Source organism: Crinia signifera, unplaced genomic scaffold, assembly GCF_055691185.1.
Source record: "Crinia signifera unplaced genomic scaffold, ASM5569118v1 HAP2_SCAFFOLD_81, whole genome shotgun sequence".
Classification (NCBI taxonomy): Eukaryota; Metazoa; Chordata; class Amphibia; order Anura; family Myobatrachidae; genus Crinia; species Crinia signifera.
Window position 1 is genome coordinate 650417 of NW_028142719.1, and position 21151 is coordinate 671567.

The 21151-nt window shown below is 51.1% G+C and overlaps 1 protein-coding gene across 2 annotated transcripts in view; it reads right to left on the minus strand.

Annotated features, from left to right (window-relative positions):
* Positions 1–4810: 4810 nt before the first annotated feature.
* Positions 4811–21151, minus strand: part of LOC146056549 (amyloid beta precursor protein binding family B member 1-like) — an 85184-nt gene continuing 68843 nt past the window's right edge. For both annotated transcript variants that reach the window (XM_083168398.1, XM_083168399.1), the window contains 4 exons: positions 21018–21101; positions 14576–14688; positions 9773–9949; positions 4811–9499 (listed from right to left, as the gene is read on the minus strand). In XM_083168398.1, the coding sequence (XP_083024524.1) occupies positions 9338–9499; positions 9773–9949; positions 14576–14688; positions 21018–21101 (536 nt within the window). In that variant the 3' untranslated portion in view covers positions 4811–9337. The remainder of the gene's footprint in view (positions 9500–9772; positions 9950–14575; positions 14689–21017; positions 21102–21151) is intronic.

Below are 21151 nucleotides of genomic sequence, written 5' to 3' on the forward strand. Positions count from 1 at the left end.
GCTCTTGTCCAAAATGGCTTAACCCCTTCAGTGCCATTGCACCAATTCCACACGTGTGCCAGGGTATCCGGCCACAGACCACTTTGCAGAAAAAGCAGTAGATGGGCCAATTTGGACCATACAGATATAGGAGGTCTCCTATGAGAGGTAGAGGCCAGGGCTCGTCTATTATAAGGTCCGTGAGGACTGTGTATCAGGACCGGTGAAGCCAGTTTGGTGCGATCAAGAGAATGTTTACCTGTTCCCTGCGAATTCTCTGTAAAATCCGAGGTAGGGGTGGAATTGGAGGGAAGAGATAGATGAACTGGTAATTCTATGGTGCCGTGAGAGCATTCACTGACAACGCCTGTGGGTCCCTCATCCGAGCACAATACAGAGGCAGTTGATGGTTGTGACAAGATGCCATCATGTCTATCTGTGGGCATCCCCACCAATGTATCAGCCTCTAGAATATCTGAGGGTGAAGATACCACTCCCCATGCTAGACGTCCTGCCGACTGAGATAGTCAGACTTCCAATTGTCCACGCCAGGAATGAAAATGGCGGATATGGCTCCTGCGTGCACCTGTGCCCAAAGAAGTGCTTGTTGATGTACACCACTGTCATGGCATTGTCTGAAGTCCTTGTTCCTGAGAACCTCCGCTTGAAGTAGAGCATCTGAGTTTTAACACGTTGATTGACAGGAGCGACTCCACCAGGGTCCAGAGGCCCTGAAAATGGAGGGCCTGCTGTACAAGGGTTACACAGCAAAGTGCCCTCAGACTGTGGGGTGAACTTAGAGCCGCATTTTTTGAAGGCAATCTTATTGGTGGTACCCCAGCCATATCATACAACCACAGCACACACTCAGTATAAAAGAGAGGAAATACTGGACAGTATTGGGACAGAGTCTGTCACAAGCCAGATATAGTGCCTATAATATATATGCATAAATATATACAGTATATGTGCCTAACTAACACTTTAGGACACAGTCCTATGCTCTCCTGCCCACTCTAGCCCCAACTGTGAGACTCAGATTCAGATGAACGGCCGTAGTCCAGGAGGGAGATTCTGCACCGCTGGAATCTGTATAATGGCCGCCACCTCATGACTCCGCAGCCTCAGAGAGGAGGAAGTAGGATGGAAGCTCACTGACAGGTGGCCACCACCAGCACAATTTTGCGTTAATCTCAGCCCCTAGAAAATGTACACTTTTTTTAAAGTGCCGGTATAGCTACCCTTTTGCTTTACCTGGACCCCTGATAACTGGGGGGCCAGGGTATAATTACCCCTGCCTTGCTGTTGGTGGCAGCGAGGCTGAAGTGGTCCGCGAGGCACGCTGCATGCAGCGGCGACTGGACCTCAAGGACAGTGATTCCAGCAGCCGGGTAACCGGAGGCAAGCTGCATGCAACTGTGACCGGACCCTCCAACAACCCCCTTGATGCAGGCAGGTAGGGACAGGGTGCTACCTGCCTGTCCTCCTGCAGATCTCTAAAAATAAAAAAGCCCAAGAGAAATGCACCCAGCTCCTGGTGGGCACAAACTAAGAATGCCTGGGAGAGGAAGTAGGAAGGGAGGAGTTAGTCACTATCAATGTTTTATAGTGCCCATGCTCCCTGTGGTCATACTTCTATTCTCCACTGTAACTCTCCAGTGTCACCTAGTGGATGAAGGAGACAAATGTTTTTGTCAAATGAAGGTGTGTCACCAATGTTTCAACAAATCATCCAAATATGGGAGCACTCTGACCCCCTGCCGCCTCAAGGACTTTTGTGAAGACTATGGGTACCATGGCCAACCCGAAGAGGAGGGCCCTGAACTGATAGTGGTTCGGCAACATTGCAAACCGCAGGAACTGCTGATGAGACAGAGCGATGGGGACATGTAGAAATGCATCTTGAATGTCCAAAGACACCATGTAGTTCCCTGGTTCCATTGCCAACACAATGGACCTGAGAGTTTCCATGCAGAATTTTGACACCTACACTGACTTGTTAAGTGATTTTCGGCTCAGAATAGGTCTGACTGTCCAGTTTGGTTTAGGAACCAAAAATAGGGTTGAATAATACTCTTGGCCTCATTGAGGTGGAGGCACTGGCACAATTACCCTGGATTGAAGCAAGGAATCTAGAACCTGATGTAAACAGGTTCTTTTTAATGAGTCCTTTGGAAGGTTTGTTGGTATATACTGTTTTGTGGCGTGCCCTTTGAAAGACACGGCGTTGCCATGGGTCACCATTTCTCTTACCCAGGCATCTGATGACATCCCGAGCCATTCCTTTGAGAAAAGAAGTCGGCCCCCCACCCTGGGATCCCCCGGAGGGAGGTCCACCCTGTCAGGTGGTGGGCTTGTCCGTTTCAGGCACAGCCTGTCTGGTTGCCCAGGGCTGTCCCTTGCTTTTTCCCGTGGGACAAAAGGAATCATAGGCCGAGATAAGGAAGAGGCTGAGGGGAGACTTGCTGTCTTGGCAGCTGCCAGTGAGGCCACTATTTTGTTTAATTCCTCCCCAAACAGGACTTTGGTAAAACCTCTAATTCTCTCTTGTACTCAGTGTCCACCTTCCAAGAGCGCAACCAAACTATGCATCTAGCAAGTATAGATTCAGCAGACTTTAGCTGCTAACTGACCCGCATCCATCATGGCTTCTGAAGTACAAGCCGCATCCTAATACACGTGTGATAAACATTCCGCGCATCCTCCTGGAACATTAGGCCTGTTAACCGCTCCTGCCAAAGAAAACATTGATTTCAGGCATCGCTCCAGACGTCCGTCAGTGACATCTTTCAGGGAGGTCGTCGAAATGATCGGTAACACAGAGGGGGGAATGTACGAAGATGGAATAAGACTTCACATGTAGGAAACCAATCAGATCCTGTCTACTATCTTCTAGAGCATGGGTCTTCAACCTGTGGCCCTCCAGATGTTGTGAAACTACATGTTCCAACATGCATTGCCACATTTTTTCCTATAAGAGCATGCCAAAAACCCTCAGGGCATGCTGGGATATGTAGTTCCACAACATCTGGAGGGCCACAGGTTGAAGACCTGTGTTCTAGAGGGTGCTAAATAAATAATAAGTAGATTCTGATTGGTTGCCCATAGCAACATCACATGTAAAGTCTTATTCCCATCTTAGTAAATTTCCCCCAGAGGGTTTTACCAGCCGGGTCACATGGGAGTCCACTGGGGGTGGGTTTTCCCACAATATATAATCGGTATTTAGTAGTCACCCTTTCAGGGATTGGAAATTTCTTGCCTGGAGTTTTCCATATCTCCGTTCTAATTTCCATTAAGTGGTCTGAATGAGGGAACTTAGACATCCACTTTTTGTGACACTGGTGTTGGTTCTACCTCGTCAGACAGGAGAACCACCCTAATGCCGATTAGAAGGTCGGTAACATTGACTGCTGTGTCCGGTACCTCCCCAGTATCAGGCTCACCATCAGATGTGTCTGCATCATTATCAGCAGCGTCCTCACCCGAGGAGTCAGCAGCGTCCTCACCCGAGGAGTCAGCAGCGTCCTCACCCGAGGAGTCAGCAGCGTCCTCACCCGAGGAGTCAGCAGTGTCCGTCACTAGTGTGGACTGTGCCGATGTTGCCGATTGGGCCTTTTAGAGCCCTGTGCCCCAGATGTAGAAGCCTGTTACGCAGGTAATGAGCGAGTCAGAGAAAGCATTGGTTACTGATAAAGACTCCACCCATGGAGGAGCTACCTGTGTAGCAGGAGCGGGAGGTGGGGGTGCAGTGGGTGACAATCCATTAAGGTGCCCTGCATTTGTGTGAAGGCTGCCCAGGGGGGCTGCTGGGCCTGTGGAGAGAGTCCCAGGATTTCGGCAAGTATCACACAGGCCATCCTGTATCTCCTGGTCAGACAGCCCCACTGCGCATGAACACAGTACTGGGGATTCTGCCTGCTGCTGGTGCTCATTAGCCATGTGAGCAGCTACTTATAGCAGGGTCTCTCTCTTCTCTTCCCCCCCCCTGGTCCCGGCTAACTCACCCCTGACCACTACATTTAAATAACCGGATTGGCCGATCTCCAACGAGGGGGCGGGGCTAAAGTGACAGAATCTCATTATTTTAGCCCCGCCCCACGGGGGTGTGGTGTGCTAGCAGCGCTGCCCGCTCAGTGTAAAGATAAGAGAAAAAATTACCTAAGTAAAAATGTACCTAAAAAGCTTGGGATACGCCAATAAGCAACCCCAGGAGAAAGCACCGGTGCACCCGCTTCCTGCAGGCACCAACAAGAAATGGGCTAGCCTAGCATGGAGGCGGGGTTATACCGCAGAGGAGCCAGGCATGATGGGAAGCTCTGAAAGCTTTGGAGAAGTTGGTGCCCGGTCCTCTGGATCCGCCTACGGGATATAGTCATTGGGTCACCACCAAGTAGGTAGACACCACTAGGTCGGCAAGCAGATAGGTTGACATGAGTTTAGGTAGACATGCAGTAAGATCAACAAGACTTTAGGTCGACATGGTTTTTTTTTACTGTTCTTTTGAGCCGACATGTGCCGACTGGCGGTATTTCATGCCCTACCATCCACTAGGACATAAGGGTAAAAAAAAAAATTGAAAAAATTATATAAAAAGAAAACCATGTCAACTTTTTCACTGTTGACCTTACCCATGTCGATGAAATGACCCTGTCGACCTAGACACATGTCGACCTAATGACTGTCTAACAACCTGCTGGTGACCAACAAGTGTAACCGTTTGGTGCCCGATCACCCTAAACCCCCCCACCCTGTGCGAGGTCAGAGATACGGACACATGTGACAGAACATACATGAGTGCTGTAGTAGAGAACACACACACACACGCTGGTTGTCATGTTAGAGTTTTATTGTAGTATGCTGAGTACAGTAGTTCTACGGTGTCCCTGGGGCATTTAGTGTCTACAGTTCCAGTAGTGCACGTACACAGAGCCCTATCATACGCAGGACGTACACACGGCTGTCCTGCGGTAGTCGCGCACATACATGTTTGCACTCTACTTTCTAAACATACACTTGCATTTTCTGAGGATATACACCAGTAGAGTTTTACATATAACATACATACTCATGTGTTCATATTCTTACATACACCAGTTGTACAGTAGCATGTTCTAGAGTTGTCTTTTACATACAACATACATAAAGTAGTGTTCTGAGCACATTCTTACACCAGTTGGACAGTAGCATGTTTTTGTGTATAGTTTTACATAAAATGTACAGTACATACGTGTTCTTACACACACCAGTTGGACAGGGACATGTTCTAAAGTGCCTCTTACATACAGCACTGGTACAGTAGCATGTTCTAGGAGTGTATTTTACATACAACATACCTACACTAGTGTGTTCTGATCACGTATTCCCACATACAGCAGTAGCCTATGGTACACGCATGCCCAGAATGAGCGCTGAGATGCCGCTATGAGGATGTCGGCGTCTAACCACGCACACGGCACGAGCGCTGCTTGGCGTGCAATCTCTCATTACATACGTGTGGTGCAGCCACATAAACAATGTATCACGTTACACACAACTCACATAATAAATAAATATAGAACAGTAGCAAATAAAGTGTCATTAATGTGTTTCCTGGCACCAGGCTTCATACCGGCCTAACAAACATTCCAGTTGAGGTGGTCTGCGTGTGTCATGTGACCTGTACACGGCTGGCATCATACAACATGCCAGGAATCACCTGTGCAATGGCTGATCCCGCTACGCACAACAGCATGGAACACATTAATAAGGATGTCATGCACTGCAGGGACTGAGATGAGGAACTAGTTACGGGCTCAGTGTTATTAGCAGTGTATAGCAGCAGTCACACACAGAGCACCAGGGGACACTGGGACCCTGTGATATCAGTCTCCAAACCAGTGACCGCTCATACTGAGGACTGATCACACACAGAGCACCAGGGGACACTGGGACCCTGTGATATCAGTCTCCAAACCAGTGACCGCTCATACTGGGGACTGATCACATACAGAGCACCAGGGGACACTGGGACCCTGTGATATCAGTCTCCAAACCAGTGACCGCTCATACTGGGGACTGATCACACACAGAGCACCAGGGGACACTGGGACCCTGTGATATCAGTCTCCAAACCAGTGACCGCTCATACTGGGGACTGATCACACACAGAGCACCAGGGGACACTGGGACCCTGTGATATCAATCTCCAAACCAGTGACCGCTCATACTGGGGACTGATCACATACAGAGCACCAGGGGACACTGGAACCCTGTGATATCAGTCTCCAAACCAGTGACCGCTCATACTGAGGACTGATCACACACAGAGCACCAGGGGACACTGGGACCCTGTTATATCAGTCTCCAAACCAGTGACCGCTCATACTGAGGACTGATCACACACAGAGCACCAGGGGACACTGGGACCCTGTGATATCAGTCTCCAAACCAGTGACCGCTCATACTGGGGACTGATCACACACAGAGCACCAGGGGACACTGGGACCCTGTTATATCAGTCTCCAAACCAGTGACCGCTCATACTGAGGACTGATCACACACAGAGCACCAGGGGACACTGGGACCCTGTGATATCAGTCTCCAAACCAGTGACCGCTCATACTGGGGACTGATCACACACAGAGCACCAGGGGACACTGGGACCCTGTTATATCAGTCTCCAAACCAGTGACCGCTCATACTGAGGACTGATCACACACAGAGCACCAGGGGACACTGGGACCCTGTGATATCAGTCTCCAAACCAGTGACCACTCATACTGAGGACTGATCACACACAGAGCACCAGGGGACACTGGGACCCTGTGATATCAGTCTCCAAACCAGTGACCGCTCATACTGAGGACTGATCACACACAGAGCACCAGGGGACACTGGGACCCTGTGATATCAGTCTCCAAACCAGTGACCGCTCATACTGGGGACTGATCACACAGAGCACCAGGGGACACTGGGACCCTGTGATATCAGTCTCCAAACCAGTGACCGCTCATACTGAGGACTGATCACACACAGAGCACCAGGGGACACTGGGACCCTGTGATATCAGTCTCCAAACCAGTGACCGCTCATACTGGGGACTGATCACATACAGAGCACCAGGGGACACTGGGACCCTGTGATATCAGTCTCCAAACCAGTGACCGCTCATACTGGGGACTGATCACACACAGAGCACCAGGGGACACTGGGACCCTGTGATATCAGTCTCCAAACCAGTGACCGCTCATACTGAGGACTGATCACACACAGAGCACCAGGGGACACTGGGACCCTGTGATATCAGTCTCCAAACCAGTGACCGCTCATACTGAGGACTGATTACACACAGAGCACCAGGGGACACTGGGACCCTGTGATATCAGTCTCCAAACCAGTGACCGCTAATACTGGGGACTGATCACACACAGAGCACCAGGGGACACTGGGACCCTGTGATATCAATCTCCAAACCAGTGACCGCTCATACTGGGGACTGATCACACACAGAGCACCAGGGGACACTGGGACCCTGTGATATCAATCTCCAAACCAGTGACCGCTCATACTGGGGACTGATCACACACAGAGCACCAGGGGACACTGGGACCCTGTGATATCAGTCTCCAAACCAGTGACCGCTCATACTGGGGACTGATCACATACAGAGCACCAGGGGACACTGTGACCCTGTGATATCAATCTCCAAACCAGTGACCGCTCATACTGGGGACTGATCACACACAGAGCACCAGGGGACACTGGGACCCTGTGATATCAATCTCCAAACCAGTGACCGCTCATACTGAGGACTGATCACACACAGAGCACCAGGGGACACTGGGACCCTGTGATATCAGTCTCCAAACCAGTGAACGCTAATACTGGGGACTGATCACACACAGAGCACCAGGGGACACTGGGACCCTGTGATATCAGTCTCCAAACCAGTGACCGCTAATACTGGGGACTGATCACACACAGAGCACCAGGGGACACTGGGACCCTGTGATATCAGTCTCCAAACCAGTGACAGCTCATACTGGGGACTGATCACACACAGAGCACCAGGGGACACTGGGACCCTGTGATATCAGTCTCCAAACCAGTGACCGCTCATACTGAGGACTGATCACACACAGAGCACCAGGGGACACTGGGACCCTGTGATATCAATCTCCAAACCAGTGACCGCTCATACTGGGGACTGATCACACACAGAGCACCAGGGGACACTGGGACCCTGTGATATCAGTCTCCAAACCAGTGAACGCTAATACTGGGGACTGATCACACACAGAGCACCAGGGGACACTGGGACCCTGTGATATCAGTCTCCAAACCAGTGACCGCTCATACTGGGGACTGATCACATACAGATCTGCAGATGTGTATGGTGACGGAGCGCAGCAGAACATCTAGGTTCCGTGTGACTGAGGACTGATCACATACAGATCTGCAGGTGTGTATGGTGACTGAGCGCAGCGGTGCAGAACATCTAGGGTCCGTGTGTCTGAGGACTGATCACATACATATCTGCAGGTGTGTATGGTGACTGAGCGCAGTGGTGCAGAACATCTAGGGTCCGTGTGTCTGAGGACTGATCACACACAGATCTGCAGGTGTGTATGATGACTGAGCACAGCGGAACATCTAGGGTCTGTGTGACTGAGGACTGATCACACACAGATCTGCAGGTGTGTATGGTGACTGAGCGCAGCGGTGCAGAACATCTAGGGTCCGTGTGTCTGAGGACTGATCACATACAGATCTGCAGGTGTGTATGGTGACTGAGCGCAGCGGTGCAGAACATCTAGGGTCCGTGTGTCTGAGGACTGATCACATACAGATCTGCAGGTGTGTATGGTGACTGAGCGCAGCGGTGCAGAACATCTAGGGTCCGTGTGTCTGAGGACTGATCACATACAGATCTGCAGGTGTGTATGGTGACTGAGCGCAGCGGTGCAGAACATCTAGGGTCTGTGTGACTGAGGACTGATCACACACAGATCTGCAGGTGTGTATGATGACTGAGCACAGCACTGCAGAACATCTGAGGTCAGTGCAGAGTTACAGCCTGCGCAGCACACTAGAGAATGGCTATAATGTGTTAGACGTCACACCACACACTCACATTAGCTACACAACCACAACAACAGCCGACCAATCCCCTGCCAGCTTCCCAATGCCTTATTGCTACTCATAAGGCCTCAGTAGGGATTTCAGTATTGTAGAGGTAACCCAACTCCTGGAGTGTCTTCTGCCCTGACTATGGGAAACGAGACTCATTACACATGGGCTGCACCATGGGCCTGCAGTATTAATAAGGAAAGACAGGCAGAGAGCGCAGGAAAGGGACAAGGTCTTGGGCTAGGTGTCATGGCGTCTGCCCCCCAGGCCGCTTGTTTTTGAAGGATCCGAGAAGTGACTGTACCCCTCTGCGGACACTGGAACCGACCCTGCGGGCAACAGAATCAGGGGGTGCTGGGAGGCAGGAGATGCTCGGTGGCCGAGCGTCCAAACACTTCTGATAGCGGAGCTGTAGGAGATAAAGGTTCTGGTTACCACGGGTTACTCAGGACACGGTACAGGACATACAGGGGATGGACACTAGTAACCATGGATGCCGTAATATATTACACTGGGAGAGGCCCGAGGTACCGGTACAGCGGAGGCAGCGAGGGGCCAGAGGTACCGGTACAGAGGTGGCAGGCCCCACGCTGCCACCTCTGTGTAAGTGACCGGCGCTGCTGGGGAATCCTGCTGAGCCGGATGTGGGGGGGGTACCAGGTGTAGCAGATGAGGCACTTACCATACAGGCGGCTTGCACGGCCTCAGACAGGTGCGCGGCGTTGGGCTCGCACCAGAACATGTGACAGATGAAAATCTCCGGAGCCTCCGCCATGATGAACGCAAATGTGTGAACGTCACATCCAACCCCCATAAAGGAAAGGAACCGGACTCTGCATTCACTGAGGGTCTCCTCGCTCTGGAGGGGAAAGGTGAGAGGTCACACTGATCCCAGCCCCCCCACGTCATGTCCCACAGCAATCTCCCCATGTTCTATGTGCAATCACATTATCTTCAGGAGACCTGTAATGAGCAGGGGGGGGGGGGGGTATAATTCCCTCAGCGTTATACAATGGGAGAACTGTAATAAGCAGGGGGGGGGGTATAATTCCCTCAGTGTTATATAATGGGAGACCTGTAATGAGCAGGGGGGGGGGGGTGTATAATTCCCTCAGTGTTATATAACAGGAGACCTGTAATAAGCAGGAGGGGGGGGGGGGGGGTATAATTCCCTCAGTGTTATATAACGGGAGACCTGTAATAAGCAGGGGGGGGGGGGGGATAATTCCCTCGGGGTTATATAATGGGAGACCTGTAATAAGCAGGAGGGGGGGGGGTATAATTCCCTCGGGGTTATATAATGGGAGACCTGTAATAAGCAGGAGGGGGGGGGGGGGGGGGTATAATTCCCTCAGTGTTATATAACGGGAGACCTGTAATAAGCAGGGGGGGGGGGGATAATTCCCTCGGGGTTATATAATGGGAAACCTGTAATAAGCAGGGGGGGGGGGGGGGGGGGGGGTGTATAATTCACCCAGGGTTATATAATGGGAGACCTGTAATAAGCAGGAGGGGGAGGTATAATTCACCCAGGGTTATATAATGGGAGACCTGTAATAAGCAGGAGGGGGGGGGGGGGGGGGATATAATTCACCCAGGGTTATATAATGGGAGACCTGTAATAAGCAGGAGGGGGGGGGGGGGGGAGATATAATTCACAGGTTATATAATGGGAGACCTGTAATAAGCAGGAGGGGGGGGGGGGGGGGTATAATTCACCCAGGGTTATATAATGGGAGACCTGTAATAAGCAGGGGGGGGGGGGGTATAATTCACCCAGGGTTATATAATGGGAGACCTGTTATAAGCAGGAGGGGGGGGGGGGGGGGGTATAATTCACCCAGGGTTATATAATGGGAGACCTGTAATAAGCAAGAGGGGGGGGGGGGGGGGTATAATTTACCCAGGGTTATATAATGGGTGAACTGTAATAAGCAGGAGGGGGAGGTATAATTCACCCAGGGTTATATAATGGGAGACCTGTAATAAGCAAGAGGGGGGGGGGGGGGGGTATAATTTACCCAGGGTTATATAATGGGTGAACTGTAATAAGCAGGAGGGGGAGGTATAATTCACCCAGGGTTATATAATGGGAGACCTGTAATAAGCAGGAGGGGGAGGGGGTATAATTCACCCAGGGTTATATAATGGGAGACCTGTAATAAGCAGGAGGAGGGGGGGGGGGGGGGGGGGTATAATTCACCCAGGGTTATATAATGGGAGACCTGTAATAAGCAGGAGGGGGGGGGGGGGTATAATTCACCCAGGGTTATATAATGGGAGACCTGTAATAAGCAGGAGGGGGGGGGGGATATAATTCACCCAGGGTTATATAATGGGAGACCTGTAATAAGCAGGAGGGGGGGGGGATATAATTCACCCAGGGTTATATAATGGGAGACCTGTAATACGCAGGGGGGGGGGGGTATAATTCACCCAGGGTTATATAATGGGTGAACTGTAATAAGCAGGAGGGGGGGGGGGGTATAATTCACCCAGGGTTATATAATGGGAGACCTGTAATACGCAGGAGGTGGGGGGGGGGTATAATTCACCCAGGGTTATATAATGGGAGACCTGTAATACGCAGGAGGGGGGGGAGGTATAATTCACCCAGGGTTATATAATGGGAGACCTGTAATACGCAGGAGGGGGGGGGGGGGGGGGGTATAATTCACCCAGGGTTATATAATGGGAGACCTGTAATACGCAGGGGGGGGGGGGGGGGGTATAATTCACCCAGGGTTATATAATGGGAGACCTGTAATACGCAGGGGGGGGGGGGGGGTATAATTCACCCAGGGTTATATAATGGGTGAACTGTAATAAGCAGGAGGGGGGGGGGATATAATTCACCCAGGGTTATATAATGGGAGACCTGTAATAAGCAGGAGGGGGGGGGGGGAGATATAATTCACCCAGGGTTATATAATGGGAGACCTGTAATAAGCAGGAGGGGGGGGGGGGGTATAATTCACCCAGGGTTATATAATAGGAGACCTGTAATAAGCAGGAGGGGGAGGGGGGGGTATAATTCACCCAGGGTTATATAATGGGAGACCTGTAATACGCAGGAGGGGGGGGGGGGGGTATAATTCACCCAGGGTTATATAATGGGAGACCTGTAATACGCAGGGGGGGGGGGTATAATTCACCCAGGGTTATATAATGGGAGACCTGTAATACGCAGGAGGGGGGGGGGGGGGGGTATAATTCACCCAGGGTTATATAATGGGAGACCTGTAATACGCAGGAGGGGGGGGGGGTATAATTCACCCAGGGTTATATAATGGGAGACCTGTAATAAGCAGGAGGGGGGGGGGGGTATAATTCACCCAGGGTTATATAATGGGAGACCTGTAATACGCAGGGGGGGGGGGGGGGGTATAATTCACCCAGGGTTATATAATGGGAGACCTGTAATACGCAGGAGGGGGGGGGGTATAATTCACCCAGGGTTATATAATGGGAGACCTGCAATAAGCAGGAGGGGGGGGGGGTATAATTCACCCAGGGTTATATAATGGGAGACCTGTAATACGCAGGGGGGGGGGGGGGGGGGTATAATTCACCCAGGGTTATATAATGGGAGACCTGTAATCTGCAGGGGGGGGGTATAATTCACCCAGGGTTATATAATAGGAGACCTGTAATAAGCAGGAGGGGGGGGGGGGGTATAATTCACCCAGGGTTATATAATAGGAGACCTGTAATAAGCAGGAGGGGGGGGGGGGGGGGTATAATTCACCCAGGGTTATATAATGGGAGACCTGTAATAAGCAGGAGGGGGGGGGGGGTATAATTCACCCAGGGTTATATAATAGGAGACCTGTAATAAGCAGGAGGGGGGGGGGGGTATAATTCACCCAGGGTTATATAATGGGAGACCTGTAATAAGCAGGAGGGGGGGGGGGGGTATAATTCACCCAGGGTTAGATAATGGGAGACCTGTAATACGCAGGGGGGGGGGGGGTATAATTCACCCAGGGTTATATAATGGGTGAACTGTAATAAGCAGGAGGGGGGGGGATATAATTCACCCAGGGTTATATAATGGGAGACCTGTAATACGCAGGAGGGGGGGGGGGTATAATTCACCCAGGGTTATATAATGGGAGACCTGTAATACGCAGGAGGGGGGGGGTATAATTCACCCAGGGTTATATAATGGGAGACCTGTAATAAGCAGGAGGGGGGGGGGGGTATAATTCACCCAGGGTTATATAATGGGTGAACAGTAATAAGCAGGGGGGGGGTATAATTCACCCAGGGTTATATAATGGGAGACCTGTAATACGCAGGAGGGGGGGGGGGGGTATAATTCACCCAGGGTTATATAATGGGAGACCTGTAATACGCAGGGGGGGGGGGGGGGGTATAATTCACCCAGGGTTATATAATGGGTGAACTGTAATAAGCAGGGGGGGGGGGGGGTATAATTCACCCAGGGTTATATAATGGGAGACCTGTAATACGCAGGGGGGGGGGGGGTATAATTCACCCAGGGTTATATAATAGGAGACCTGTAATAAGCAGGAGGGGGGGGGGGGGGGGGGGTATAATTCACCCAGGGTTATATAATAGGAGACCTGTAATAAGCAGGAGGGGGGGGGGGGTATAATTCACCCAGGGTTATATAATGGGAGACCTGTAATACGCAGGGGGGGGGGGGGGGTATAATTCACCCAGGGTTATATAATAGGAGACCTGTAATAAGCAGGAGGGGGGGGGGGGGTATAATTCACCCAGGGTTATATAATGGGAGACCTGTAATAAGCAGGGGGGGGGGGGGGGGTATAATTCACCCAGGGTTATATAATGGGAGACCTGTAATAAGCAGGAGGGGGGGGGGGGGGGGTGTAATTCACCCAGGGTTATATAATGGGAGACCTGTAATACGCAGGAGGGGGGGGGGGGGGGTATAATTCACCCAGGGTTATATAATAGGAGACCTGTAATAAGCAGGGGGGGGGGGGGGGGGGTATAATTCACCCAGGGTTATATAATGGGAGACCTGTAATAAGCAGGAGGGGGGGGGGGGGGGGTATAATTCACCCAGGGTTATATAATAGGAGACCTGTAATAAGCAGGAGGGGGGGGAGAGGGGGGGTGTAATTCACCCAGGGTTATATAATGGGAGACCTGTAATAAGCAGGAGGGGGGTATAATTCACCCAGGGTTATATAATGGGAGACCTGTAATACGCAGGAGGGGGGGGGGGGGGTATAATTCCCTGAAGGTTATATAACAGGAGGCCCGCGTATGTCACTTCTGTTGACGCTTCAGGGGGTTGTGGACCCATGTAACCCACTGTATGGGGTGATGTAGTAACCCCATTCAGCACACACAGGTGCTCAGTGGCCCTCTGTCGCCTCTAGTGCCAGCTGCTGGTACTGCATGCACCGGATTCAGGCACCACCAAGAGCATTTCCCGTATCCTGTGAAAGCCGCTGTGTGACTGAGGTGACCGGGTATTATCCGTTACCTGCTGGTTCAAGACCGTCACAGTCGCTGACGCCACATTAACCGTGACAGGAGTCCAGGAGGCTTTATCGGTGCTCAGAGCAGTCTGCAGTGTGCGATTGATGACATCCATTCCTACAGGACCGAGATAACAGCCTATCAGAGAGCGTCGTCGCATACACCGCGCACCCTCCCACCGCGCTAATCCCTCATTCTGTATTATTGTCAGTTACACATCAGACCGATTGGTGTAGTGCTCACCATTGTTCCATTCTCAGAGACCGGTGTGGGGTCTGACTGTGACACCTGTATACTGTGTGTGACTGGGGCTGTATACGGAGCAGACTGCGCTGAGTGATGTGATATGTGACACCTGTATACTGTGTGTGACTGGGGCTGTATACGGAGCAGAGTGCCCTGAGTGATGTGATATGTGACACCTGTATACCGCATGTGACTGAGGCTGTATACGGAGCAGACTGCGCTGAGTGATGTGATATGTGACATCTGTATACTGTGTGTGACCGAGGCTGTATACGGAGCAGACTGCGCTGAGTGATGGGATATGTGACACCTGTATACTGTGTGTGACTGTGGCTGTATACGGAGCAGACTGCGCTGAGTGATGTGATATGTGACACCTGTATACTGCATGTGACTGAGGCTGTATACGGAGCAGACTGCGCTGAGTGATGTGATATGTGACACCTGTATACTGCGTGTGACTGAGGCTGTATACAGAGCTGACTGCGCTGAGTGATGTGATATGTGACACCTGTATACTGCGTGTGACTGAGGCTGTATACGGAGCAGACTGCGCTGAGTGATGTGATATGTGACACCTGTATACTGCGTGTGACTGAGGCTGTATACAGAGCTGACTGCGCTGAGTGATGTGATATGTGACACCTGTATACTGCGTGTGACTGAGGCTGTATAGGGAGCAGACTGCGCTGAGTGATGTGATATGTGACACCTGTATACCGCGTGTGACTGAGGCTGGATACGGAGCAGACTGCGCTGAGTGATGGGATATGTGACACCTGTATACTGCGTGTGACTGAGGCTGTATACGGAGCAGACTGCGCTGAGTGATGTGATATGTGACACCTGTATACCGCGTGTGACTGAGGCTGTATACGGAGCAGACTGTGCTGAGTGATGTGACACCTGTATACTGCGCGTGACTGAGGCTGTATACGGAGCAGACTGTGCTGAGTGATGTGATATGTGACACCTGTATACTGCGTGTGACTGAGGCTGTATACAGAGCTGACTGCGCTGAGTGATGTGATATGTGACACCTGTATACCGTGTGTGACTTCGGCTGTATACGGAGCAGACTGCGCTGAGTGATGTGATATGTGACACCTGTATACTGCATGTGACTGAGGCTGTATACGGAGCAGACTGCGCTGAGTGATGTGATATGTGACACCTGTATACTGCGTGTGACTGAGGCTGTATACGGAGCAGACTACGCTGAGTGATGTGATATGTGACACCTGTATACCGCGTGTGACTGAGGCTGTATACGGAGCAGACTGTGCTGAGTGATGTGGTATGTGACACCTGTATACTGCGTGTGACTGAGGCTGTATACGGAGCAGACTGCGCTGAGTGATGTGATATGTGACACCTGTATACTGCGTGTGACTGAGGCTGTATACGGAGCAGACTACGCTGAGTGATGTGATATGTGACACCTGTATACCGCGTGTGACTGAGGCTGTATACGGAGAAGACTACGCTGAGTGATGTGATATGTGACCCCTGTATACAGAGCAGACTGTGCTGAGTGATGTGATATGTGACCCCTGTATACTGTGTGTGACTGAGGCTGTATACAGAGCAGACTGCGCTGAGTGATGTGATATGTGACACCTGTATACCGGATGTGACTGAGGCTGTATACGGAGCAGACTGCGCTGAGTGATGTGATATGTGACACCTGTATACCGTGTGTGACTGAGGCTGTATACGAAGCAGACTGTGCTGAGTGATGTGATATGTGACACCTGTATACCGTGTGTGACTGAGGCTGTATACGGAGCAGACTGTGCTGAGTGATGCGATATGTGACACCAGTATACCACGTGTGACTGAGGCTGGATACGGAGCAGACTGTGCTGAGTGATGGGATATGTGACACCTGTATACTGTGTGTGACTGAGGCTGTATACTGAGCAGACTGCGCTGAGTGATGGGATGTGACACCTGTATACCACGTGTGACTGAGGCTGTATACGGAGCAGACTACACTGAGTGATGTGATATGTGACACCTGTATACCGTGTGTGACTGAGGCTGTATACGGAGCAGACTACGCTGAGTGATGTGATATGTGACACCTGTATACCGCGTGTGACTGAGGCTGTATACGGAGCAGACTGCACTGAGTGATGTGATATGTGACACCTGTATACTGTGTGTGACTGAGGCTGTATACGGAGCAGACTGCGCTGAGTGATGCGATACCTGTATACTGTGTGTGACTGAGGCTGTATACGGAGCAGACTGCGCTGAGTGATGTGATATGTGACAACTGTATACTGTGTGTGACTGAGGCTGTATACGGAGCAGACTGCGCTGAGTGATGGGATATGTGACACCTGTATACCGCGTGTGACTGAGGCTGTATACGGAGCAGACTGCGCTGAGTGATGTGATATGTGACACCTGTTATACCGCGTGTGACTGAGGCTGTATACGGAGCAGACTGCACTGAGTGATGTGATATGTGACACCTGTATACCGCGTGTGACTGAGGCTGTATACGGAGCAGACTGCGCTGAGTGATGTGATATGTGACACCTGTATACCGCGTGTGACTGAGGCTGTATACGGAGCAGACTGCGCTGAGTGATGTGGTATGTGACACCTGTATACTGCGTGTGACTGAGGCTGTATACGGAGCAGACTGCGCTGAGTGATGTGATATGTGACACCTGTATACTGTGTGTGTGACTGAGGCTGTATACGGAGCAGACTGTGCTGAGTGATGGGATGTGACACCTGTATACTGTGTGTGACTGAGGCTGTATACGGAGCAGACTGTGCTGAGTGATGTGATATGTGACACCTGTATACTGCGTGTGACTGAGGCTGTATACGGAGCAGGCTGCGCTGAGTGATGTGACACCTGTATAATGCGTGTGACTGAGGCTGTATACGGAGCAGACTGCGCTGAGTGATGGGATATGTGACACCTGTATACCGCGTGTCACTGAGGCTGTATACGGAGCAGACTGCGCTGAGTGATGTGATATGTGACACCTGTATACTGTGAGTGACTGAGGCTGTATACGGAGCAGACTGCGCTGAGTGATGTGATATGTGACACCTGTATACTGCGTGTGACTGAGGCTGTATACGGAGCAGACTGCGCTGAGTGATGTGATATGTGACACCTGTATACTGCGTGTGACTGAGGCTGTATACGGAGCAGACTGTGCTGAGTGATGCGATATGTGACACCTGTATACTGCGTGTGACTGAGGCTGTATACGGAGCAGGCTGCGCTGAGTGATGTGACACCTGTATACCGCGTGTGACTGAGGCTGTATACGGAGCAGGCTGCGCTGAGTGATGGGATATGTGACACCTGTATACCGCGTGTCACTGAGGCTGTATACGGAGCAGACTGCGCTGAGTGATGTGATATGTGACACCTGTATACTGTGAGTGACTGAGGCTGTATACGGAGCAGACTGCGCTGAGTGATGTGATATGTGACACCTGTATAATGCGTGTGACTGAGGCTGCATACGGAGCAGACTGCGCTGAGTGATGGGATATGTGACACCTGTATACCGCGTGTCACTGAGGCTGTATACGGAGCAGACTGCGCTGAGTGATGTGATATGTGACACCTGTATACTGCGTGTGACTGAGGCTGTATACGGAGCAGACTGCGCTGAGTGATGTGATATGTGACACCTGTATACTGCGTGTGACTGAGGCTGTATACGGAGCAGACTGCGCTGAGTGATGTGACACCTGTATACTGCGCGTGACTGAGGCTGTATACGGAGCAGACTGCGCTGAGTGATGTGATATGTGACACCTGTATACTGCGTGTGGCTGAGGCTGTATACGGAGCAGACTGCGCTGAGTGATGTGACACCTGTATACTGCGTGTGACTGAGGCTGTATACGGAGCAGACTGCGCTGAGTGATGTGATATGTGACACCTGTATACTGTGTGTGACTGAGGCTGTATACGGAGCAGACTGCGCTGAGTGATGTGATATGTGACACCTGTATACTGCGTGTGACTGAGGCTGTATACGGAGCAGACTGCGCTGAGTGATGTGATATGTGACACCTGTATACCGCGTGTGACTGAGGCTGTATACGGAGAAGACTACGCTGAGTGATGTGATATGTGACCCCTGTATACAAAGCAGACTGTGCTGAGTGATGTGATATGTGACCCCTGTATACTGTGTGTGACTGAGGCTGTATACTGAGCAGACTGCGCTGAGTGATGGGATGTGACACCTGTATACCACGTGTGACTGAGGCTGTATACGGAGCAGACTACACTGAGTGATGTGATATGTGACACCTGTATACCGTGTGTGACTGAGGCTGTATACGAAGCAGACTGTGCTGAGTGATGTGATATGTGACACCTGTATACCGTGTGACTGAGGCTGTATACGGAGCAGACTGTGCTGAGTGATGCGATATGTGACACCAGTATACCACGTGTGACTGAGGCTGGATACGGAGCAGACTGTGCTGAGTGATGGGATATGTGACACCTGTATACTGTGTGTGACTGAGGCTGTATACTGAGCAGACTGCGCTGAGTGATGGGATGTGACACCTGTATACCACGTGTGACTGAGGCTGTATACGGAGCAGACTACACTGAGTGATGTGATATGTGACACCTGTATACCGTGTGTGACTGAGGCTGTATACGGAGCAGACTACGCTGAGTGATGTGATATGTGACACCTGTATACCGCGTGTGACTGAGGCTGTATACGGAGCAGACTGCGCTGAGTGATGTGATATGTGACACCTGTATACTGTGTGTGACTGAGGCTGTATACGGAGCAGACTGCGCTGAGTGATGTGATATGTGACAACTGTATACTGTGTGTGACTGAGGCTGTATACGGAGCAGACTGCGCTGAGTGATGGGATATGTGACAACTGTATACCGTGTGTGACTGAGGCTGTATACGGAGCAGACTGCGCTGAGTGATGTGATATGTGACACCTGTATACTGCGTGTGACTGAGGCTGTATACGGAGCAGACTGCGCTGAGTGATGGGATATGTGACACCTGTATACTGCGTGTGACTGAGGCTGTATACGGAGCAGGCTGCGCTGAGTGATGGGATATGTGACACCTGTATACTGCGTGTGACTGAGGCTGTATACGGAGCAGGCTGCGCTGAGTGATGGGATATGTGACACCTGTATACTGCGTGTGACTGAGGCTGTATACGGAGCTGAGTGATGTGATATGTGACACCTGTATACTGCGTGTGACCGAGGCGGTATACGGAGCAGCCTGCGTATATGACACCTGTATACTGCGTGTGACTGAGGCTGTATACGGACACCTGTATACCGTGTGTGACTGAGGCCGTATACGGAGCAGACTGCGCTGAGTGATGTGATATGTGACCCCTGTATACTGCGTGTGACTGAGGCTGTATACGGAGCTGAGTGATGTGATATGTGACACCTGTATACTGTGTGTGACTGAGGCTGTATATGGAGTAGACTGCGCTGAGTGATGTGATATGTGACACCTGTATACTGTGTGTGACTGAGGCTGTATATGGAGTAGACTGCGCTGAGTAATGTGATATGTGACACCTGTATACTGCGTGTGACTGAGGCTGTATATGGAGTAGACTGCGCTGAGTGATGTGATATGTGACACCTGTATACTGCGTGTGACTGAGGCTGTATACGGAGCAGACTGCGCTGAGTGATGGGATATGTGACACCTGTATACTGTGTGTGACTGAGGCTGTATACGGAGCAGACTGCGCTGAGTGATGGGATATGATACACCTGTATACTGTGTGTGACTGAGGCTGTATACGGAGCAGACTGCGCTGAGTGATGTGATATGTGACACCTGTATACTGTGTGTGACTGAGGCTGTATACAGAGCAGACTGCGCTGAGTGATGTGACACCTGTATACTGCGCGTGACTGAGGCTGTATACGGAGCAGACTGCGCTGAGTGATGTGATATGTGACACCTGTATACCGCGTGTGACTGAGGCGGTATACGGAGCAGCCTGCGTATATGACACCTGTATACTGCGTGTGACTGAGGCTGTATACGGACACCTGTATACCGCGTGTGACTGAGGCTGTATACTGACACCTGTGTGCTGCATGTACATGATGTATGAGGACACATCTGTACACATTACTGGACTGGTGATACAGGGGGACCACACTGATTATTAGGAGCACCTACCCACGGGTTTGCTGACCGGGACGTTCCCCAGATAGTAGACCTGGAAGCGCTGAACGAGTTCATTCTTTGGGGCTGGAAACTCGACTGGAAGAGAAGGGAAATGCGTCTAGGGTAAGATGGGAGGGGCGGGGCCA